The 25,981-nt window shown below is 31.9% G+C and overlaps 1 protein-coding gene and 1 long non-coding RNA gene across 3 annotated transcripts in view; one reads left to right on the top strand and one right to left on the bottom strand.

Annotated features, from left to right (window-relative positions):
* LOC147491087 (uncharacterized) overlaps positions 1-25,981 on the bottom strand; it is a 96,216-nt gene that overhangs the window by 34,190 nt on the left and 36,045 nt on the right. The window lies entirely within an intron of this gene.
* Positions 22,886-23,945, top strand: LOC147491090 (xylulose kinase 2-like). The gene is made up of 4 exons (XM_086568970.1): positions 22,886-22,946; positions 23,027-23,077; positions 23,534-23,628; positions 23,698-23,945. Exons 1-4 carry the CDS (start codon positions 22,901-22,903, stop codon positions 23,728-23,730), a joined length of 225 nt encoding a protein of 74 aa, XP_086425096.1. The 5' UTR covers positions 22,886-22,900; the 3' UTR covers positions 23,731-23,945.

Raw genomic sequence — 25,981 nt, 5'->3', positions numbered from 1 at the left:
AAAGTAAAGTGAAGTGGCCAAAAGCAAATTTTATACCTTTGAGAATATTATGGGAGCCCAAATAAAAGAAAAGAAGTTGGATTGTATTCACAAATGTGAGAGTTGTGACTGATCAGTGTCGGCATCAGACCCAGAATCTGTTATAAAGAAAACCCATGATAATTTCACTGTTTAAAAATAATAGCACTGTTCAGACCAAGAAGCTCGTAATAGCAATATTTAAAAATAATTTAACTATTTCTAAAGCGTTACCTGTAGGCAAATTATTGAAAATCTCTCTGTAAACAATATTTTTTGTATAACCTAGTTTCTCACTGTCAGAGTGATTGATCAAAATTTTAAGCCCATCAGCAGACGACGTCCATGATACAGCGACATATAACTGGCCGTGTGAAAAGACAGGTTTTGACAAATAAACTCCAACATATCTCAAAGTCTGACCCTGGCTCTTGTTTATCGTCATCGCAAAACATATCTTAACCGAAATTGTAGACGCCTCAAAGTAAAAGGCCAGCTCGAATCGATGAAGACAACACTATCCCTGATCGGTTCCCCTATTTCCAATGTGGCTACCAGCTTAAGATTTCTGCCTCAAAAGCTCTCGTTCCTAAAATGGTAACAATCATCCTAGTGCCATTACAAAGTCCTCTGCTCGGGTTTAAATTTCTAAGCAACATAATCGGCACTCCAACTTTTAGCTGAAGAACATGTGTTGGCATACCAGACATTTCCAAAGTGTTAAGAAATTTAGTAGGATACCAAATATCCTGATCTTTAGTTGGCATGGAATCTGAACTAATCGAGTCAGCACTCAAATATGTATGTGAATCTCCAGGTATGAGAGAAATAACATGAGCATTTATGTCATCTACAATCTAATTTGTCGTAGTCAAGATGCATCTATTTTGCAAATAGTCAATATGTTTATATTGTTGTTTCAAATCTTCATAGATGGTTGAGACTATCTGCTTAATAGGATCAGGACTGCAAGGAATAAGATATCTATCTGGTATTTTAATCCAACATGGTTCATCCTCATCCTTAAACATCCGAATTGCAGGCAACTTCCCTTCTCCAAGTCTCGATATCCATTCTTTGAACTCTTGCATCGACTCCGCGCCAACACTGTCAATCTCGGTATCTCTTAATCTCATATTAGTGGTTAATGTATAAACTCAGCAGTGCTCCCAAATGTATGATCTATTTACTGATGCTCCAACAATTGTTTCTCGGGTTCCACCCCTAACCACAGGAAGAACTTGTCTGAAATCTCCTCCAAAAGCAATTGTTATCCGGCCAAAAAGCCTATTTTCTGAATTAGGATTTATTCCACGCATCAAGTCTCTTAAAGTTCTATCAACTGCCTCAAAAGAATTCCTATGGTTTAAAGGAGCTTCATCCCATATTATGAGGCTAGCTTTTTGTATTAGGCGAGCTAATTGTGACTTAACTGGAATGTTGCAACATGAATCATCATCAGCTATGACCGGAATTTTAAACCTTGAATGTGCAGTTCTTCCCCCAGGTAATAAAAGAGAAGCTATCCCCGAGGACGCCACCACCAGAACTATTTCTCCTTTAGAACGTAACCTTGATATTATTGTCTTCCACAAATAAGTTTTTCCGGTTCCTCCACTACCATAGACAAAAAAAACCTCTCCCTTTTTCGAATGAACAGCTTCAACGACAACATTGAAAATAATATTTTGGTGAGTATTAAGCCCACTGTGCAACCTAGAAAAATCAGATGCAAGAAGATCTCTGTCAAAACACAGTTCCTCTCTCAACAAACTATTACGCGGGTGTTGATAAGATGAAGAATCCGGTGATGGCATGCAGAAGTCTTTCAGCTTTTTTCCATGGCCGCTCAGAATTCTTTCAATATCTCTCAATGCTAAATTTTTAATTTCAGCCTCACTAAGTTGCAAAGTAAGATCCCTTGATTCCCTCTGTTCTCTATGCAAAATATCATCAGACAATAGTTCCCAATGCCCACTCCAAAGTTCAAGTGGATTTGTGACCCCTCACAAAATAACAAAAGTGTGACAAACAATTCACGTAAAGAACTGCCTGTAGACCAAGAACCCGCCTCGACCAAAGTTTCACGCCATTCTTGATCATCTTCTAGCAATCCCAAAGCTAAGCATGCCGATTTAAAATCAGGATATGTGACACCATTTACTGTCCGAATATCTTTGTAGCAACGTGGACCTCTAACAACATTTAATAACAAACGAAGATAAAATCTTTCTCCGGATGTTGGATGAGCATAATATAATCTTCCAATTTTTGTCCCACTTTCCCTTCTTGTCCATATTTTTTCATCCTTGTGCCAAACCCATTTAATCGGAAATTCGACATACGTGAGTTCCCTAGCATCTTCATACAAAGAGTTTGTATACATCCAGTCTGTAAACATAGTTTTCTGGACATTTGGCCTATTGACTACATCAACTGTGTGGTCTCTATCACAGAAGATAACCATATGTTCACCTTCTAAATGGTAGGAAAGTCTCTCTACAGCCGGTTCACGGAACTGAATCGGGAAATTAAATATCCGCCAACATGCTTCATGAGCAGATACATATCTACACTCAAGATAAGTTTTGATTTCATCCACTTCTTGAATGGTAGATTGTTCCGCTGGCTCGACATTAGATAAATTCTCTTCAACCACAACTGTAGCCCTATCACTGCCTTTGTTTATGTACTTGAATAAATATTTAACCGATCTCCCCCGGTTGCAGATTTCTACATTGATATGAGCATCAAACTTTACGACGAAGTCTCTATTATAGGGCACTACGAAACCATTGCTCAACTGAATTAATCCCACTCTTCGTAGCTGTTCTTAAATCGTCTTTTATTTTATACGCAGCAAACCCGGCATCATCAAAAGAAGTTTCACTGCAAAATTTCTTTGGAAAATGCTTAGTACATTTTCCTTTTACTGTGCAAGGTGCATCACTCTTCAATAATCCACATGGCCCATGCATCATGAACTGAACAACATGTTCATATCCCACTGGATCAGCTATCTTATCAGGTAGTTCTGCTGAAATTATTTTATCAACATCGGTAATGGTAGTTGGCTTATCATCACGATGAAGAAACAATAGGATGTGCGCATGCGGCAGTCCCCTCTTCTGAAATTCTACTGTGTAAACCGCTGCAGGGAGGGGAAAATTATATAGTTAATATAGTATGCTACCTTAAGAAGTGAGAGTGTAGCAAAAAAAACGCGGTGCGAGAATCTATGATATACCTGCAAGAACCCGACCAAAGCACTGACCCTGCTTTAAGTCTTTCATAAGTGCATCCAGTTTCATCTTGAAAACGCGTGCAACAACATCTGTCCTATCCTATGCCTTCTGTCCGTCTATACGTTTCAACCCCTCTCTTATTTCACGCCAATTTGGATTGCGGTAAAATGTAATAAAAGATCCGTGTGCCCGCCCACCTACAAATAGCAATGGCATCCCGATAATTCTCAGATCTTATATCGTGGACCACCAGAAATGTTGAAGGCAAGACAATTCTCCCAAATGTATAGTTTGTAGTGTCTCCTGCAACAACTGCATCCATTAGTCCATCAGATAGCTCTCGCTCGACTTTGGATTGATTATCTCTATACCAAAATAAGCGATCTTCTTCAATGCAAGCATAATTAAGCATCTACAACATACTGCTGAAACAACCGACCTCCACGGATCAACGCCTGACCTTCTTCATACCTCTGCTGAATCCTATACGCATAGAATTCTCTCATGCTAACCCTTTGACGCTTGGTAGTCCTTCCTCCACCAGTGTCACGATAAGGGATTTTGACCATAAACCCATCCTCCCCATAAGGAAACAGTAATGGATATTGCATAGCCATAAAACTTGGATACAAAACACTTATTCTTTTCAAGCCGGCATCCTTTCTATCAACAATAATATCCCGTCCGTCGTTGTGTTCCAAACCGTTGCCCACCATAATAGCAAAGAACCTCGCACGGTTGGATGCTTATATTGCCTTGCATCCCTACTACGACTTCCAATAATCCGCGATCCTAACATCTAAAAATGACATTGCTTGAACCCTCGCCTCGTGCCATTCTAAAAGTTCGTGGCAAGATGATTATTGTCATCTAATACCTTTATAAGACCTTTAACAATTTCGGGATCCAAGTTGTCCTCCCCGCCATCCTTTCCGAAAGTGAATTCAACCTCGCTCAGACCTCATTTTGTGTATCATGGATGTATAATCGTATAACTTGGGTTTATATCCTTCGCCAAGAGTAAAGTACCAAGCCTATGATAATTATGACCTTTTAGCCGAAAGGCATAGGGTCCCCGGCCTTTATTTATCTTCCTATCTACCTCCCCACCCATTGATGTAAAAGCAAACATCATATTGTAAGCGCGGATATTTCTCCTGAATTCCTGCGTTCTTCTTCCTCCTCTCAGATTCTAAAAAGTTGACCCAAAAGTGAGGTGGGTCTTTTAGTAAAGGTAACTGGACTTTTCCCGCTTGGCAACAAATCGAAAAAGATGGACGACGCGGCCGTTTCGATTTCTGGTTTCTTTCTTCATACCAGGCAAATGCTCCACAATGATTGCAGATATGTTCCATTGGCCCCAAATAATGCGTCTCCAACAGATGGCCTATAATGAAATTAAAAATTTAAGTCATATCTATGTTACCCATTCATAACTCCATAACTAAAAAAAGAACATAACCCATTAATCATACCTGGGTCTCTTTCATTATTATGTGAACATCCATTAAACTGTTCATCTCGCAAAGTCACACTAACTCCATCATTAAACTGTTCATCTCGCAAAGTCACACTAACTCCATCATTTGCAACGGTGCAACCATGTGTATGGCTTGTGGTTGTTGTAGTCGTGCCATCTGCACAAACAACAGTACGTGAATGTAAACAAACCTTAGGTGTAGAACGTTTAGAAATCGGTCGGGACCTTTTATTTAAGTGCCTATTACATAGACACTCAATCTTCCTCTTGTTGTATCTCTGCCGAAGAATACTTCGACGAAGGAATCTCGACTTTTTCGCCTCCTCCCTGGTAACAATATTCATTTGTGCCGGATCAAATTTAATATTATTTAGAGTCTGTGTATGGATGTAAATGAAAAATAAGGGGATGGAAAAAACAACAGATTAGAAATCAGTGAGGGATTGAAAGAGTGCCTGATCAAATTTAATATTATTTAGAGTCTTGTATGGATGTAAATGAAAAATAAAGGGATGGAAAAGGGGATGGAAAAAATAACAGATAAGAAATCAGTGAGGGATTGAAAGAGGGAGGGATCAAGCATTTTCTACTCAATTGTTGCAAAGCTTGGGGAAGAAAATAGAAAATGAGTGAAATGTACGCTATGCGGTTTTTAATGTAATTTTTTGCGAGGGAAGAAAATAGAGAGTGAGCGAAACGCTTTGTGGTTTTTATTTTATTTTTTTTGCGAGGGAAGAAAATAGTGGGAAGCGAAACGGTATGCTTTGCGGTTATGACAATACTTTTTTTTTTGTCTCAATTTTTGTTAAGATGGCGTGGAGCTATGACAACACGGTAAAGGACAGCCCTTTAGTAGTGTTAATAGATTATAGCTATACCCTCTTGGCTCTATTTTTCAAGGCTTTATAGAGTTTCCAATTTTTTATAAACTCTAACACTAATTACCAAAAAAAAGGAATTCCAAATCATTAGATATATATTATAGCTATACCGTTACCAATCTATTTTTTGGAGCACTCACATATCCAGACTCCAGTTTTTTTCTAAATTCTATTACTAATTACGAAAAAGTAGAATATAAATAAAGAAACAATTTCATCTAAAGTTTTAGAGAGTCTCCAACTTTTCCTAAATAATATAGCTAATTACGGAAAAAAATTGAGATAGACAACTAAATTGCTAAAAACAGTAGTTTCAACAAAAAACGGTTTTTCTAAAACTCTTACGCTACAAAGAATAGCTTCCACACTAATCTCAGATGAAGTTTAACATAACAAAGTTTCTTTCTAGAAAATGACAATGAATCTATGAAAGAACAAAGAAAAAAAATGAATTGAGTTGCTTGAACATTTACCACACATGTGACTGAAAAAAAAAAAAAAAAAAAAAAAGTCAACGAATTATAAAATAAGTAACAGTATACACCCAAACAAATAAAATTATATTGTATGCACTATATATATGGGCCTAAAAAATAAAGTTGGATCAATTTAATGTGTCATCCACTGTGGGATTTAGACATTTAGTCGTAGTTAAGAATTTCAAAAACCACAATTCCGGCCACAATAATTATAACATATTCCAATTACATTTATGAATTTTATAATTTCCAATTTTAGCGGAATAACGAGATTTAGTTAAAGCAGACGTTGACTTAAATAAATTATATAACTATGGATTTAGTTAAAGAGGAAGTTGGGTTTAAATAAATTATATATCAAACCAAAACAAATTACTATACATGTGGAAAATTAAATTATACAAAAAATAACATCACAAAATATATAATAGAAGAAAATAATAAATAAATAAATAACGGCAAACCAATAATGACAAATATTTTAAAATATATATAATACTACATGAAACTACCGTCAAAGAACAATTAACTGAAAACAGAAAACTAGATGCAAATACATCGAACTAACCTCAAATAATATTTAACGGGAAATCGGAAATTGGATGCACATGCAAGCATTAAACTAATCTTAAAAAGTAATTAATGGACAGTCGAAATATTGATAGAACTGCATTAAACTACGTACCCTCAAAGAATAATTAACATTGGGTTATCGAAATAATAATAATAATAATTAACATGAAATCAAAACTTGGATGCAAATACATCGAACTGACATCAAAAAATAATTGTGGGGAAATCGAAAACTGGATGCAAATGCATTAAATTAACCCTCAGAGATTAAATTAACGGAAAATCGGAAACTGGATGCAATTGTATTGAACTAACCTAAAAAAATTAACTATAAATTAGAAACATGATGCAAATGCAAGCGTAGAACTAATCTTAAAAAATAATTAATTGGAAATCGGAAACCATATGCAACTACAGTACTACACTAAACTAATCTAAAAAAAAAGATGCATATGCATTGAACTAACATTAAGAAATAATTAATGGAAAATCGGAAATTGGATACAAATTCATTGAACTAACATCAAACAATAATTAATGTGAAATCAGAAACTAGATGCAAATGCAACCTTATCGAATAATAAATGAGAAATCATAAACTTGATGCAAATGTATTAAACTAATCTCAAAGAATAATTAACGAAAAATTAGATGTTGGATGCAAATGCATTGAACTGATCTCAAAGAATAATTAACATAAAATTGGAAATTGGAATGCATTGAACTAATTGCAAAAAATAATTAACAATAAATCAGAAACTTGATGCAATTGAATTGAAGTAACTTCAAAAAATAAATAACATAAAATCAGAAATTGGATGCAAATGCATTGAACTAATCTCAAAATATAGTTGTGTTATATGTTGTGAGAATGTCTCTATAAGTATAGTTTTACATTTAAAACGGTGTTTTTATTATTTTTTTTCGTATGATTGGAAACGTCTTAATATTCAAGTAGCTTATTAGACAATCTCACAAAACTTCAATCAAACTTCTATTATTAAACAACAAAATGAAGTTGAAGGGTTTTATCAATGGTGAATTTTTCTTTTAGTGGAGAGTACGTACGTGGGGTTTTCATGTTATAAGAAATTTGGACGCGTGATCAATATAAAATTTGTATATAATAGTTTTGCATATATAGTTGCAAATATTTTTCAGAATAATTAATATGAGAGGACCTGTTCGTAGATAATCTTTGAAGATCCCACATAGTGAGTCAGATATAATTTAAAGAATAACTAACGGAAAATCGAGAACGGGATAATCTTTGATAATCCCATATAGTAAATCAAGCATAATTTATTTTTATGCCATGCTTGCAAGAACACTACAAGTGGATTTGTAGAAAGTTAGTATTACACACCACATTGGATAATTAAAAGAAAGTTGAAAACTAGATTCAAATATATTGAACTGAGCTTAAAGAGTAATTAATGGAAAATCATAAACTTTATGCAAATGCAATAAACTAAACTCAAAAAGTAATTAATTAGAAATCAGAATCTAGATGCAATTGTATTAAACTAATGTCAATAACTAACGGAAAATTAGAAATTAGATGCAAATCATTGAAAAATATTTAACGGGAAATCGAAAACGGTATGCAAATGCATCAAACAAACCTCAAATAATAATTAACGGAGAATCGAAAACTGGATACAAATGCATTAAACTAACCTAAAAAAATAATTAACATGAAATTAAAAACTGAATGCAACTGCATTGAACTAACCTCATAGAATAATTGGCGGGAAATCATAAACTAGATGCAAATGCATTGAAATAACTTCAAATAATAGTTAACGGGAAATCAAAAACCGGGTGAAATTGTATCGAACTAACCTCAAAACATAAATAATTAGAAATCATAAACTAGATGCAGATGTACTGAACTAACCTCAAATAATTATTAATGACAAATCGGAACTGGATACAAATGCAATGAACTAATCTTAAAGACTAATTAACAAAATATCGAAGACTGGATGCAACTGCACTGAACTAACCTAAATGAATAATTAACGGAAAATTGAAAACTTGTTGCAAATGCATTGAACTAACCTAAAAGAACAATTAATGGGAAATCGAAAATTGGATATAATTGCATTGAACTAACCTCAAAGAATAATTAACTATAAAATCGTAAATTGGATGCAAATATATTAAACTAAAATCATAGATTAACTAACATGCTAGGAAATCATAAATTGGAAGCAATATCCTTGAAGAATATTTAACGAAAAATCGGAAATTGGATGTTATGCATTGAAATAACCTAAAATAATAATTAACTGGAAATCGAAAACCGGATGTAACTGCATCGAACTACCCTCAAAGCATAAATAACCATAAATTGAAAACTATATGTAAATGCATTAAACTAACCTCAAAAAATAATTAACAGGAAATCAGAAACTGGATGCAAATGTATTGAACTAACCTCAAAGAGTAATTAACGGGAAATTAAAATCTAGATGCAAATGCAATGAACTAATCTCAATAAATAATTAACAAAACATTGAAAACTATATGCAAACCCGCGACCAATTAACCTTTAATGAATAACTAACAGAAATCGTAAACTTGGTGCAACCGCGACCGAACTAACCTCAAAAAATAATTAACGGGAAATCAGAAACTTGATACAACTACATTGAATTAACCTCAAAGAATAATTAATGAGAAATCGGAAACTAGATGCAACTACATTGAACTAGCCTCAAAGAATAATTAACGTAAAATCGAAAACTTGATGCAAATGCATTGAACTAACCCCGAAACATAGTTTTACATTAAATCGGAAAATATAGTTTTACATTTTAAGTAGTATTTATTGTAATTCTTTTATTATGTTGGGAATGTTTTGCTATTCAAGTAGCTTCAATATCATCTTCGCCACATTGAGTATTCTCACAAAACTTCAATCAAACTTCTATTATTAAATTTAACAACAAAATTATGTTGATGGGTTTTATCAAGGTTTGGTGCTTTCTTTTTATAGAGAGTGCTGATATAAATTTGAATGAGTGATTAATATAATTTTCATATCTCATAGCTATGCATAGTCGCTAATATTTTTTAGAATAATTTAATATAACGACAATTAAGTAGAAGCTGGTTAAAAGCCGATGGTAATGCTGGTATACAAGAATGGATCTCTAACTCGTGAAGGTATGCCTTAAAACAAAATGTCTGGATTTTCGTGAAGCAATTTAAGCAAACATTGACTAAAATTGACTAAAACTTTGGTGGTAGATGTACAGAATCGTTGTGCCGAACGGTCATGGGATACTTTCACAATATCCTGGAGCAAACACCTCCACTAAATGGTTTGTAGATCTTATGTGATCAATGTAGTTGGATTTTTACCTAGCACATGTTCATATGTTCTTTATTTCATCCATTTTGCGCAACAGGTGGGAAACTAGGCTTCTACTACAAGGATGAAATTCTTCCTCCTCTTCCAGGTTGGTTTCTTTTCTTGAAATTAAGTTCCTATATACTTGAGTGAGTGAGTACGACTGATCATATTTATGGTCAAATTTGATCAGCGAGATACGTAAAAAAAATTGAGTTGGTGGCATTCCTTTTCCAGTTCAAACAAATTCATATAAATTAAAGTCAAGTAGGTTGTAGGCTGTTTATCGTTGCTTATGAGGTCTGGTTAATATAGTTTTGCTTAGACGGTTGTTTCTGCCTTTCCTTTAGTTGGCATAGTCAGGGCTGTTAACAGGTTGGTGTACACATCTTAATTAGATAATCGTATTGAAAGATTGTAAAAAGTCAAACACATGATCAAATAGACCCCTGCAAATCTACCCTTGAGGTCAAATCTGTATATCCCAACTGAAATCGAACATGTTTATTGCTGGGAAAATCCATATTCTAACTCTAATTTAAATGCACTTTAGTTGGTTACCATCGTTGGTTACCATCGCTATGTCCTTGAAAACTTCACTGGTAGCACATTGGGTGGAGTGGAAGAGCGTGAAGTTGCAGAATTCGATGCTCCTTCTGAGGTGAGTTCAAATAAAATAAAACTATGGGCAGCAGATAGTTGAACTGAGGTATTTTTTTACTTGTCATGAGGCAGCAGATAGTGAACTGAGGTATTTCTAACATTACTTCGGGTAAGGGGAATAATTGAAGGCCCTTTTCTCTCAATGCGAGCTCATGCAGAAAGGTTTGGGATGTCTGCTCCTCCCAACCGAATCATAGCAACTGGTGGTGCATCTGCAAATTCAAGCATTCTCAAGTCAGTGGCATCCATTTTTGGCTGTGATGTTTATACAGTCCAAAGATCAGGTGACTACCCATTAGACTGTCAAGTATAATTTATTGTTTACTTACACAGGATTTTTTGTCTCAATCTTCCAACTTCACCTAAAAAACAAAAAAAAAATTGTTCCCATATATTAAAGAATTATTATCTGGATTCTAACCAAATTGACCTGGACATTTTTGCTTTTTTCCCACTGTTGCTGATTGCCTTCCCAGTTTATTGTTTATACTTTGTTATGCATGTTGATGCATATTCACAAAGTTGAGGTGCTGGCTTAAAATTACAATCTACAAATACTGGCAATTTGAGGAAATATTGAGAAATTCAGAAAAATATATAAGTATAATAAATAATACTTGTGAACAATAGTAAATAATTAGATAAAATAGCCGGTATAGTGTTATGAGGTGTTTCAATCTTAAACCTGTGATATAATGATATTTCATATCTACATCATTGTAAAAATTCATTTTAAAGACAGAATTAACGTTGTTCATTTGCTGATTCATATCATCATTATTATTATTATTATTACCTTCATGAATTGCTTATCAATCTAACACATTTCCCATCGGTAGAAGTGAATTTTGTATATGCCATTTAATTATAAAAGAGTTGAACAAAGCGTGCTTAGTTCATCTTCGCGGTCTCTACACTCAGCTATTATGTATCAGCAAGGTTATTCCTTAGTTTTTGTGTTCCTCTTTTTAATGATCTAACTCTTAGGGAGGCTTGTAAGGTTTAACATTTTGCAATAATAATAGGTGGGGTCTGCCTTAATCCCAATTTATTAAAATATATATATATATATATAGGTCCTGGCTTCGGTGATTTGCAATGGCATTTAGCGACGCCCATTGCATGCCAATGGGTTAGGTATCTATTGTGCCTCGATGTCTCTCTTTTTGCTTTTGTGGCTTCCCCGCTTTGGACTTGAGCTTGAACCACATTCTTAGGAGTTGTGGTCCAGGTGCCTATGGGTGAGATCCTTGGTGATGCTACCAAGTGCATTCGGCTCTCTATCTTCCCGATTTTGACTTTGATTCTCTGGCTGTGAATGCTACCGTCCCCTCAAAACCACAAAAAGTTTTGGCGGATGGGAGTAGTGCATTATTTGAGGATATGGAAACAATCAATCTGTTTGAGTGATTTGTACAAATTAGTACGTAAGCCGAACGGTGATGATTTACTGCTAAATCACCATAAATCTAATAAAACTATTATACAAACTAGATCGAGTTTAAGATAACTCCATTTGAAAATTACGGATTAATATCCTAAACCACAAAGTGAAGAGGTTATCTCAATTTGATCCCTTAGTTTCCAAGTAATTATGCACCATAATCACTGCTCATTAACGTATTTCGATTTATTTTCAATAAAAATATATTCCGGTTCGAAAATTTGCCGCTAAATCACCATAAATCTAATAAAATTATTATACAAGTTAGATAGAGTTTAAGATAATTCTATTTGAAAATTACGGATTAATAGCTAAACCACAAAGTAAAGAGGTTATCTCAATTTGATCCCTTAGTTTTCAAGTACTTATGCACTATAATTGCTACTCATTAACGTATTTCGGTTTATTTTCAATAAAAATATATTCTGATTCGAAAATTTGCCGCTAAATTACCATAAATATGAGAAAACTATTATACAAGCTAAATCGAGTTTAAAATAATTCTATTTGAAAATTATGAATTAATATCCTAAACCACAAAGTGGAGAGGCTATATCAATTTGATCCCTTAGTTCCCAAGTACTTATGCACTATAATCGCTGCTCATTAACGTATTTTGGTTTATTTTCAATAAAAATATATTCTGATACAAAAATTTGTATAAGGCATTTTGTAAAGCCTTTTCAACACACAAAATATTTAATAGATCCCGGACGTATGCCCGGGTCCAAAATAATTTGTCGATATTTCCGATTAAATCCTCTTGTTCCTAGATCCTCCATAACAATAAATTATTATTCTGTTCCTACACGATAAACGTTTATATTAAATAATATAATTTATAAGATTAATCAGTACCATTAATGAATATTTGGAACTTATAACTTATAAAAATGAGATGGAATTGTCCATTGTCGTTTGTGGGATAAGAATTTGTCTGTCAACTAGAAAGGAACTAAAAAACGGGGCACAAAACAAAGTTCAATCCTTCTTTATTTGTGTGTTTTATTTGTGAGATGGGGATTATTATTTTCCCCATCGATTCGCTTTTCAATAAAATGAATAAATAATAATAAAAAAAAAGAATGGGGTATGAAAAAAATTTAAGTTCTAGGCATGTGTTTAGAACAGAATCATCCAGTTTCAGATTTCCCATTATTTTAATCATTGAGGATTAGTTCAATGCATTTCCAACCAGTTTTCGATTTCCTAACAATTATTTTTTTATGTTAATTTGATGTATTTGCATCCAAGTTTTGATTTTCCGTTAATTATTCTTTGATGTTAGTTTAATGCAGTTGTATCCATAGTCCGATTTCCCATTAATTACTTTTTAATATTAGTTTAATATTTTCATTTGTATCAACTATCAAGTTTCTGATTTTCCGTTAAATATTATTTGAGGTTAGTTCGATGCATTTACAACCAATTTTCAGTTTCCTATTAATTGTTCTTTGAGCTTAGTTTCATATAGTATTATATATATATATATATATATTATTTTGTTTTTTTTAATAAGTTGGGATTAGGGCAGACCCCACCTGTTATTATTGCAAAAGGTTAAACCTTACAAGCCTCCCTAAGAGTTAGATCATTAAAAGGAGGAACACAAAAACTAAAGAATAACCTTTGCGATACATAATAGTCAGAGAGACCATGAAGATGAACTAAGCACGCTTTGTTCAACTCTTTTATAATTAAATGGCATATACAAAATTCACTTCTACCGATGGGAAATGTGTTAGATTAATAAGCAATTCATGAAGGTAATAATAATAATAATGATGATATGAATCAGCAAATGAACAACACTAATTCTGTCTTTAAAATGAATTTTTACAATGATGTAGATATGAAATATCATTATATCACAGGTTTAAGATTGAAACACCTCATATATATATATTTGTCATTATTGGTTTGCCGTTATTTTTTTTATACATGTGAGCTTACATTAGAATGAATGCAGATTTTTATATTATATGTTTTGTGATGTTATTTTTTGTATAATTTAATTTTCCACTGTAATTTGTTTTGTTTTGGTATATATATATATTATAAAATTAGAATTACATTATAGTGTTGAATTTTTTTTTTATAAATTTATAAATTTAATTGGAATATGTCGTAATTTCTGTGGATTTTGAAATCTTTAACGATAACTAAATGTCTAAATTACAAAGTGGATGATGCATTAAATCTATCCAACTTTATTTGTTTAGGCCAATATAGACATATAGTGCATACAATACAATTTTATTTGTTCTCCGCTTAGTTTTGAGTGTACACTGTTATTTATTTTATGATTAGTTGACTTTTATTTTTCCTTTTTTTGTCCCAGTCACATGTACTATGGTTAACAAATATAAAAAGTAAATGTTCATGCAACTCAATTCATTTTTTCCTTCACTATATAATTGTCTTTTTCTATAAAGAAACTTTGTTTTGTTAAACTTCACCTAAAATTAGTGTAGAAAACATTCTTTGTAGCGTAAGGGTTTTTAGAAAAATCATTTTCGGTAGAAACTATTGTTTTTAGCAATTTAGTTTTTTGTCTCATATTTACTCTAAATGGGATTGTTTCCTTCTTTATATCATATTTTTTTTCGTAATTACTAATAGAGTTTAGAAAAAACTGGTGATTTTTCCACATTAATCTCATACTTTTTCGTAATTAGTATATATAATACTGCATGAAACTAATGTTAAAGAACAATTAATGAGAAACATAAAACTAGATACAAATGCATCGAACTAATCTCAAATAATATTTAACGGGAAATCAGAAATTGGATGCACATGCAAGCATTAAACTAATCTTAAAAATTAATTAAAGGACAATTAGATTATTGATACAACTGCATTAAACTAACATCAAAGAATAATTAACGGAAAATCAAAACTTGGATGCAAATACATTGAACTAACACCAAAAAATAATTATCGAAAAATCGGAAACTGGATGCAAATACATTGAACTAACCCTCAGAGATTAAATTAATGTAAAATCGAAACTGGATGCAAATCAGTATTGAACTAACCTAAAAGAAATAACTATAAATTGGAAAACGGGATGCAAATCATTGAAACTAATATTTAAAAAAATAATTAACGGAAATCGGAAACTGGATTCAACTACACTAAACTAATTTCAAAAAATAAATTGGATGCAAATAAATTGAACTAACCTCAAGAAATAATTAATGGAAAATCATAAACTGGATGCAAATTTATTGAACTAATCTCAAACAATAATTAACGGGAAATCAGAAACTAGATGCAAATGCAACCTCATCGAATACTAAACAAGAAATCAGAAATTAGATGCAAATGTATTAAACTAATCTCAAAAAATGATTAACTAGAAATCGGAAACTGGATGCAAATGCATTGAACTGAGCTTGAAGAATAATTAACAGAAAATTGGGAATTGGATGCAAATGTATTAAACTAACTGCAAAGAATAATTAACAATAAATCGGAAACTGGATGCAACTGCATTGAACTAACCTCAAAAAATAAATAACAGAAAATCAGAAATTTGATGCAAATGCATTGAACTAACCTCAAAATATAGTTGTGTTATATGTTGTGGGAATATCTCGATAAGTATAGTTTTGCATTTAAAACGGTGTTTATCTTATCTTTTTTCGTATAATTGGGAACACCTTGCTATTCAAGTAGCTTCAATATGAACTTCGTCTTATTAGACAATCTCACAAAACATCAATCAAACTTCTATTATTAAACAACAAATGAAGTTGAAGGGTTTTATCAATGGTGAGTTATTTTTTTTTAATAGAGAGTACGTGGGGTTTTCATGTTATAAGAAATTTGAATGGGTGAGTAATACAATATTTGTATATAATAGTTATGCATATATAGTTGCATATATTTTTTAGAATAATTAATATGACAGGACCCGTTCGTAGATAATTTTTGAAGATCCCACATAGTGGGTCAGGTATATAATTTAAAAAATAATTAATGGGAAATCAGGAACTGGATAATCTTTAATGATCTCATATAGTAAATCAAACATAATTTATTTTTATGTCATGTTTGCAAGGACAATATAGATGGATAAGTAGAAAGTTGGTATTACACACCACATTAGATAATTAAAAGGAAATCGAAAAGTGGATTCAACTACACTGAACTGAGCTTAAAGAGTAATAAACGGGAAATCGGGAACTTTATGCAAATGCAATAAACTAAGCTAAAAAAGTAATTAATTAGAAATCAAAAATTGGATGCAACTGCATTAAACTAACGTCAGAAAATAATTAAATGGAAATTAGAAATTGGATGCAAATCCTTGAAAAATATTTAACGGAAAATCAGAAACGGTATGCAAAAATGCTACAAATAAACCTCAAATAATAATTAACTTTGAATCAGAAACTGGATGCAAATAATGCATTGAACTAACCTCAAAATATAATTAACAGTAAATCAAAAACCAAATGCAACTGCATTGAACTAACCTCATAGAATAATTGACGGGAAATCAGAAACTATATGCAAATGCATTGAAATATAAATAACCTCAAAGAATAGTTAATGGGAAATCAGAAACCGGGATAAAATTGCATCAAACTAACCTCAAAGCATAAATAATCAAAAATCATAAACTAGATGCAGATGTATTGAACTAACCTCAAAGAGTTATTAATGAGAAATTAGAAACTAGATGCAAATGCAATAAACTAATCTAAAGACTAATTAACGAATATAGAAACATAAAAAAATGGATGCAAATGCATTGAACTAACCTCAATGAATAATTAATGGGAAATCATAAATTTGATGCAACTACATTGAACAAACCTAAAAAAATAATTAACGGGAAATCGAAAACTTGCTGCAAATGCATTAAACTAACCTCAAAAAACAATTAACAGAAAATCGAAAACTGGATGCAACTGTATTAAACTAACCTCAAAGAATAATTAACAGAAAATCAAAAATTGGATGCAATTGCATTAAACTAAAATCATATATTAACTAATAGGCTGGGAAATAAAAAATTAGATGCAATATCCTTGATGAATATATAACGGAAAATCAGAAACTGGATGCAAATGCATTAAAATAACCTCAAAGAATAGTTTATTGGAAATCGGAAACCGGATGTAACTACATCGAACTACCCTCAAAGCATAAATAACTGAAATTGGAAGCTAGATCTTAACTAACTTCAAAAATAATTAACGGAAATCGAAACTAGATGCTGATGTATTAAACTAACCTCAAAGAGCAATTAAGCGGAAATTAGAACATTGATGCAAATGCAATTAACTAATCTCAAAGAGTAATTAATGAAACATTTAAAAATATATGGAACTGCACTGAATTAACTTTAATGAATAACTAATGGAAAATCGTAAACTTGGTGCAACTGCACTGAACTAACCTCAAAGAATAATTAACGGAAAATCAGAAACTTGATACAACTACATTGAATTAACCTCAAAGAATAATTAATGAGAAATCGAAAACTAGATCCAACTACATTGAACTAGCCTCAAATAATAATTAACGTAAAATCGGAAACTTGATGCAAATGCATTGAACTAACCTCGAAACATAGTTGTATTATATATAGGGAGAATATAATATCTCGACAAGTATAGTTTTGCATTTTAAGTAGTGTTTATTATAATTATTTTATTATAATTGTGAATGGCTTGCTATTTAAGTAGCTTCAATATCATTTTCGCCATATTGGACATTCTCACAAAATTTCAATCAAACTTCTATTATTAAACATAACAACAACAAAAAATCGATGGGTTTTACCAAGGTTTGGTGTTTTCTTTTAATAGAGAGTGGTGCAAGAAATTTGAACAAGTGATTAATATAATTTACATATCTCATAGCTATGAATAGTTGTTAACATTTTTTAGAATAATTTAATTTAACGACAAGTTTCTAATTTTTTATAAACTCTAACACTAATTACCAAAAAAAATGAATTCCAAATCATTAGAAATATATTATAGCTATACCGTCACCAATCTATTTTTTGGAGCACTCACAGATCCAGACTCCAGTTTTTTCTAAATTCTATTACTAATTACGAAAAAGTATAATATAAATAAAGAAACAATTTCATCTCTCGAAACATAGTTGTATTATATATAGGGAGAATATAATATCTCGACAAGTATAGTTTTGCATTTTAAGTAGTGTTTATTATAATTATTTTATTATAATTGTGAATGGATTGCTATTTAAGTAGCTTCAATATCATTTTCGCCACATTGGACATTCTCACAAAATTTCAATCAAACTTCTATTATTAAATATAACAACAAAAAAAATCGATGGGTTTTACCAAGGTTTGGTGTTTTCTTTTGATAGAGAGTGGTGCAAGAAATTTGAACAAGTGATTAATATAATTTACATATCTCATAGCTATGAATAGTTGTTAACATTTTTTAGAATAATTTAATATAACGACAAGTTTCCAATTTTTTATAAACTCTAACACTAATTACCAAAAAAAAGGAATTCCAAATCATTAGATATATATTATAGCTATACTGTCACCAATCTATTTTTTGGAGCACTCACAGATCCAGACTCCAGTTTTTTCTAAATTCTATTATTAATTATGGAAAAGTATGATATAAATAAAGAAACAATTTCATCTAAAGTTTCAGAGAGTCTCCAACTTTTTCTAAATAATATAGCTAATTACGGAAAAAAATTGAGACAGACAACTAAATTGCTAAAAACAGTAGTTTCAACAAAAAACGGTTTTTCTTAAACTCTTACGCTACAAAGAATAGCTTCCACACTAATCTCAGATGAAATTTAACATAACAAAGTTTCTTTCTAGAAAATGACAATGAATCTATGAAAGAACAAAGAAAAAAATGAATTGAGTTATTTGAACATTTACCACACATATGACTGAAAAAAAAGAAAAAAAACAACGAATTATAAAATAAGTAACAGTATACACCCAAAACAAATAAAATTGTATTGTATGCACTATATATATGGGCCTAAAAAATAAAGTTGGATCAATTTAATGTGTCATCCACTGTGGGATTTAGACATTTAGTCGTAGTTAAGAATTTCAAAAACCACAATTCCAGCCACAATTATTACAACATATTCCAATTACATTTATGAATTTTATAATTTCGAATTTTAGTGGAATAACGAGATTTAGTTAAAGCAGACGTTGACTTAAATAAATTATATAACTATGGATTTAGCTAAAGTGGAAGTTGGGTTTAAATAAATTATATATCAAACCAAAACAAATTACTATACATGTGGAAAATTAAATTATACAAAAAATAACATCACAAAATATATATAATAGAAAATAATAAATAAATAACGGCAAATCAATAATGACAAATATTTTAAAATATATATAATACTACATGAAACTACCGTCAAAGAACAATTAACTGAAAATAGAAAACTAGATGCAAATACATTGAACTAACCTCAAATAATATTTAATGGGAAATCGGAAATTGGATGCACATGCAAACATTAAACCAATCTTAAAAAGTAATTAATAGACAATCAAAATATTGATAGAACTGCATTAAACTACCCTTAAAGAATAATTAACGTTGGGTTATCGAAAAAAAAAATAATTAACGTGAAATCAAAACTTGGATGCAAATACATCGAACTGACATAAAAAAATAATTATAGGGAAATCGGAAACTGGATGCAAATGTATTGAATTAACCCTCAGAGATTAAATTAACGGAAAATCGGAAACTGGATGCAATTGTATTGAACTAACCTAAAAAAATTAACTATAAATTAGAAACATGATGCAAATGCAAGCGTATAACTAATCTTAAAAAATAATTAACTGGAAATCGGAAACCATATGCAACTACAGTACTACACTAAACTAATCTAAAAAAAAAAGATGCATATGCATTGAACTAACCTTAAGAAATAATTAACGGAAAATCAGAAATTGGATACAAATTCATTGAACTAACCTCAAACAATAATTAATGTGAAATCAGAAACTAGATGCAAATGCAACCTTATCGAATAATAAATGAGAAATCATAAACTGGATGCAAATGTATTAAACTAATCTCAAAGAATAATTAATGAAAAATTAGATGTTGGATGCAAATGCATTGAACTGATCTCAAAGAATAATTAACATAAAATTGGAAATTGGAATGCATTGAACTAATTGCAAAAAATAATTAACAAGAAATCAGAAACTGGATGCAATTGCATTGAAGTAACTTCAAAAAATAAATAACATAAAATCAGAAATTGGATGCAAATGCATTGAACTAATCTCAAAATATAGTTGTGTTATATGTTGTGAGAATATCTCGATAAGTATAGTTTTACATTTAAAACGGTGTTTTTATTATTATTTTTTCGTATAATTGGAAACGTCTTACTATTCAAGTAGCTTATTAGACAATCTCACAAAACTTCAATCAAACTTTCATTATTAAACAACAAAATGAAGTTGAAGGGTTTTATCAATGGTGAGTTTTTCTTTTAGTGGAGAGTACGTACGTGGGGTTTTCATGTTATAAGAAATTTGGACGAGTGATCAATATAAAATTTGTATATAATAGTTTTGCATATATAGTTGCATATATTTTTCAGAATAATTAATATGAGAGGACCTGTTCGTAGATAATCTTTGAAGATCCCACATAGTAAGTCAGATATAATTTAAAGAATAACTAACGAAAAATCGAGAACGGGATAATCTTTGATAATCCCATATAGTAAATCAAACATAATTTATTTTTATATCATGTTTGCAAGAACACTACAAGTAGATTAGTAGAAAGTTAGTATTACACACCACATTGGATAATTAAAAGAAAGTTGAAAACTAGATTCAAATACATTGAACTGAACTTAAAGAGTAATTAACGAAAAATCGTAAACTTTATGCAAATGCAATAAACTAAACTCAAAAAATAATTAATTAAAAATCAGAATCTAGATGCAACTGCATTAAACTAACATCAATAACTAACGGGAAATCAGAAATTGGATGCAAATCCTTGAAAAATATTTAACGGGAAATCGAAAATGGTATGCAAATGCATCAAACAAACCTCAAATAATAATTAACAGGGAATCGAAAACTGGATACAAATGCATTAAACTAACCTAAAAAAATAATTAACATGAAATCAAAAACTGAATGCAACTGCATTGAACTAACCTCATAGAATAATTGGCGGAAAATCAGAAACTAGATGCAAATGCATTGAAATAACTTCAAATAATAGTTAACGGGAAATCAAAAACCGGGTGAAATTGCATCGAACTAACCTCAAAACATAAATAATTATAAATCATAAACTAGATGCAGATGTATTGAACTAACCTCAAATAATTATTAATGACAAATCAGAACTGGATGCAAATGCAATGAACTAATCTTAAAGACTAATTAACAAAACATCGAAGGCTGGATGCAACTACACTGAACTAACCTCAATGAATAATTAACGGGAAATTGAAAACTTATTGCAAATGCATTGAACTAACCTAAAAGAACAATTAATGGAAAATCGAAAATTGGATATAACTGCATTGAACTAACCTCAAAGAATAATTAACTAGAAAATCGTAAATTGGATGCAAATATATTAAACTAAAATCATAGATTAACTAACATGCTAGGAAATCATAAATTGGAAGCAATATCCTTGAAGAATATTTAACGAAAAATCGGAAACTGGATGCTATGCATTGAAATAACCTAAAAAAATAATTAACTAGAAATCGAAAACTAGATGTAACTGCATCGAACTACCCCCAAAGCATAAATAACCAGAAATTGGAAACTATATGCAAATGCATTAAACTAACCTCAAAAAATAATTAACGGAAAATCAGAAACTGGATACAGATGTATTGAACTAACCTCAAAGAGTAATTAACGGGAAATTAAAATCTAGATGCAAATGCAATGAACTAATCTCAATAAATAATTAACAAAACATTGAAAACTATATGCAACTGCACTGAATTAACCTTAATGAATAACTAACAGGAAATCGTAAACTTGGTGCAACTGCACTGAACTAACCTAAAAAAATAATTAACGGGAAATCAGAAACTTGATACAACTACATTGAATTAACCTCAAAGAATAATTAATGAGAAATCGGAAACTAGATGCAACTACATTGAACTAGCCTCAAAGAATAATTAACGTAAAATCGTAAACTTGATGCAAATGCATTGAACTAACCCCGAAACATAATTTTACATTAAATCGGAAAGTATAGTTTTACATTTTAAGTAGTATTTATTGTAATTATTTTATTATGATTGGGAATGTTTTGCTATTCAAGTAGCTTCAATATCATCTTCGCCACATTAGGCATTCTCACAAAACTTCAATCAAACTTCTATTATTAAATCTAACAACAAAATTATGTTGATGAGTTTTATCAAGGTTTGGTGCTTTCTTTTTATAGAGAGTGGTGATATAAATTTGAATGAGTGATTAATATAATTTTCATATCTCATAGCTATGCATAGTCGCTAATATTTTTTAGAATAATTTAATATAACGACACCCGTTCGTAGGACGGGTTTGAAAGCTAGTGGTAATGCTGGTATACAAGAATGGATCTCTAACTCGTGAAGGTATGCCTTAAAACAAAGTGTCTGGATTTTCGTGAAGCAATTTTAGCAAACGTTGACTAAAATTGACTAAAACTTTGGTGGTAGATGTACGGAATCGTTGTGCCGAACGGTTATGGGATACTTTCACAATATCCTGGAGCAAACACCTCCACTAAATGGTTTGTAGATCTTATGTGATCAATGTAGTTGGATTTTTACCTAGCACATGTTTCTTTATTTCATCCATTTTGCGCAACAGGTGGGAAACTAGGCTTCTACTACAAGGATGAAATTCTTCCTCCTCTTCCAGGTTGGTTTCTTTCCTTGAAATTGAGTTCCTATATACTTGAGTGAGTGAGTACGACTGATCATACGACTGATCATATTTATGGTCAAATTTGATCAGCGAGATACGTAAAAAAAATTGAGTTGGTGGCATTCCTTTCCAGTTCAAACAAATTCATATAAATTAAAGTCAAGTAGGCTGTAGGCTGTTTATCGTTGCTTATGAGGTCTGGTTAATATAGTTTTGCTTAGACGGTTGTTTCTGCCTTTCCTTTAGTTGGCATAGTCAGGGATGTTAACAGGTTGGTGTACACATCTTAATTAGATAATCGTATTGAAAGATTGTAAAAAGTCAAACACATGATCAAATAGACCCCTGCAAATCTACCCTTTGAGGTCAAATCTGTATATCCCAACTGAAATCGAACATGTTTATTGCTGGGAAAATCCATATTCTAACTCTAATTTAAATGCACTTTAGTTGGTTACCATCGCTATGTCCTTGAAAACTTCACTGGTAGCACATTGGATGGAGTGGAAGAGCGTGAAGTTGCAGAATTCGATGCTCCTTCTGAGGTGAATTCAAATAAAATAAAACTAAGGGCAGCAGATAGTTGAACTGAGGTATTTCTAACATTACTTCAGGTAAGGGGAATAATTGAAGGCCCTTTTCTCTAAATGCGAGCTCATGCAGAAAGGTTTGGGATGCCTGCTCCTCCCAACCGAATCATAGCAACTGGTGGTGCATCTGCAAATTCAAGCATTCTCAAGTCAGTGGCATCCATTTTTGGCTGTGATGTTTATACAGTCCAAAGATCAGGTGACTACCCATTAGACTGTCAAGTATAATTTATTGTTTACTTACACAGGATTTTTTGTCTCAATCTTCCAACTTCACCTAAAAACAAAAAAAAATTTGTTCTCATATATTAAAGAATTATTATCTGGATTCTAACCAAATTGACCTGGACATTTTTGTTTTTTTCCCACTGTTGCTGATTGCCTTCCCAGTTTATTGTTTATACTTTGTTATGCATGTTGATGCATATTCACAAAGTTGAGGTGCTGGCTTAAAATTACAATCTACAAATACTGGCAATTTGAGGAAATATTGAGAAATTCAGAAAAATATATAAGTATAATAAATAATACTTGTGAACAATAGTAAATAATTAGATAAAATAGCCTGTATAGTGTTATGAGGTGTTTCAATCTTAAACCTGTGATATAATGATATTTCATATCTACATCATTGTAAAAATTCATTTTAAAGACAGAATTAACGTTGTTCATTTGCTGATTCATATCATCATTATTATTATTATTACCTTCATGAATTGCTTATCAATCTAACACATTTCCCATCGGTAGAAGTGAATTTTGTATATGCCATTTAATTATAAAAGAGTTGAACAAAGCATGCTTAGTTCATCTTCGCGGTCTCTAAGCTATTATGTATCAGCAAGGTTATTCCTTAGTTTTTGTGTTCCTACTTTTAATGATCTAACTCTTAGGGAGGCTTGTAAGGTTTAACCTTTTGCAATAATAACAGGTGGGGTCTGCCTTAACCCCAACTTATTCAAAAAATAAAATAAAATAAAATATATATATATACAGGTTCTGATGGTCCTGGCTTCGGTGATTTGCAGTGGCATTTAGCGACGCTTCCATTGCGCCTTGGTGGGTTAGGTATCTATTGTGCCTCTGATGTCTCTGCTTTTGCTTTTGTGGCCTCCCGTTTTCAGACTTCAGAGCTTTAGAACCACATTCTTAAGAGTTGTGGTCCAGTGCCTCTGGGTGAGATCCTTGGTGATGCTACCAGTGCATTGCGTCTCTGTCTTCCCGATTTTGACTTTGATTCTATGGCTGTGAATGCTACCGTCCCCTCAAAACCACAAAAAGTTTTGGCGGAAGCTTTCTGCGGTAAGATTGTTGCTAGTCTTGAGAGGGAGTTTGAGTTCTCTACTCGTCAGAAAGCGATCATTGGATGTTTGCGGTCGGAACATGCAAAAGATTTTCTACTTGCTATTTCGATGGAGGGATCGACAAAGTATGATGTCACAGTGGAGTATCGTGCCATTCTCAGTACCGCCTTATGATTCCTCTCAGACTCGACGGGGTCTTTATGCAAAAAAATAGATTAGATGCCTTTGGGGACCATGCAAAGACATTGACATTTTCCGGTTTTAAATACGATATGATCATGTTAGAGACATTTTGTGTGATGCATTTTGGAGGGCTGGGGTACAAGTGAAGAAAGAGACTCCTGTTAACTTTCTCATTGATCCGAATGAGGGCAGATCGACACTTCGGCCTGCGGATGTATTGATATACAGTTGGTCTGAGAGGAGACATGTATGTGTTGATGTAACTAGCGCCTCTCCGTTGGTTGGGCTTGAGAATGGAGTCTTTGAGGTGGGAGAAGCAGCTAAGAGAGCAGCGACATGGAAGATGGAGAAGCATGAGGAAGCTTGCACGGCTAACCAGCATTGTTTCATTCCGTTTAGTTTCGACACTTTCGGTTTCTTGGAATAACAGGTTGTTGAGCTTCTCAAAAGACTTCAGAGAGTTATGGATAGTAACGTTATGACAACTGGTTCTAACGAGTTTGTTTTTAGAAGAATAGGATTTGCAATTCAAAAAGGACTTGCGGCGCAGTTTGTTACACGCTTGTCCTAATTATTTGTAAAATTCCTTATAAGTATCAATAAAATTTCCACTTATTTGGCATAGGTTATGACGAATTTATCTTTGCACATTATGACTTACTATAATAACTTATTTGGACTTAGGTATTCTCCGTACTCAATGCAGTTCTTTTATTGTTTTTGATAGATTCGGCTTCACTGGTGTTGCCCTAATGGCGCTTCATGGGTGGCTCAACAAACGAAAAGGGAAGTTTTATTCCCTTCTGGGTATATATATGACA

This window comes from Coptis chinensis, chromosome 6 (genome assembly GCF_015680905.1).
Source record: "Coptis chinensis isolate HL-2020 chromosome 6, ASM1568090v1, whole genome shotgun sequence".
NCBI classification, from domain to species: Eukaryota; Viridiplantae; Streptophyta; class Magnoliopsida; order Ranunculales; family Ranunculaceae; genus Coptis; species Coptis chinensis.
Note: the sequence above shows the minus strand (reverse complement) of the source record. Positions and strands in the feature narration are given on the sequence as shown.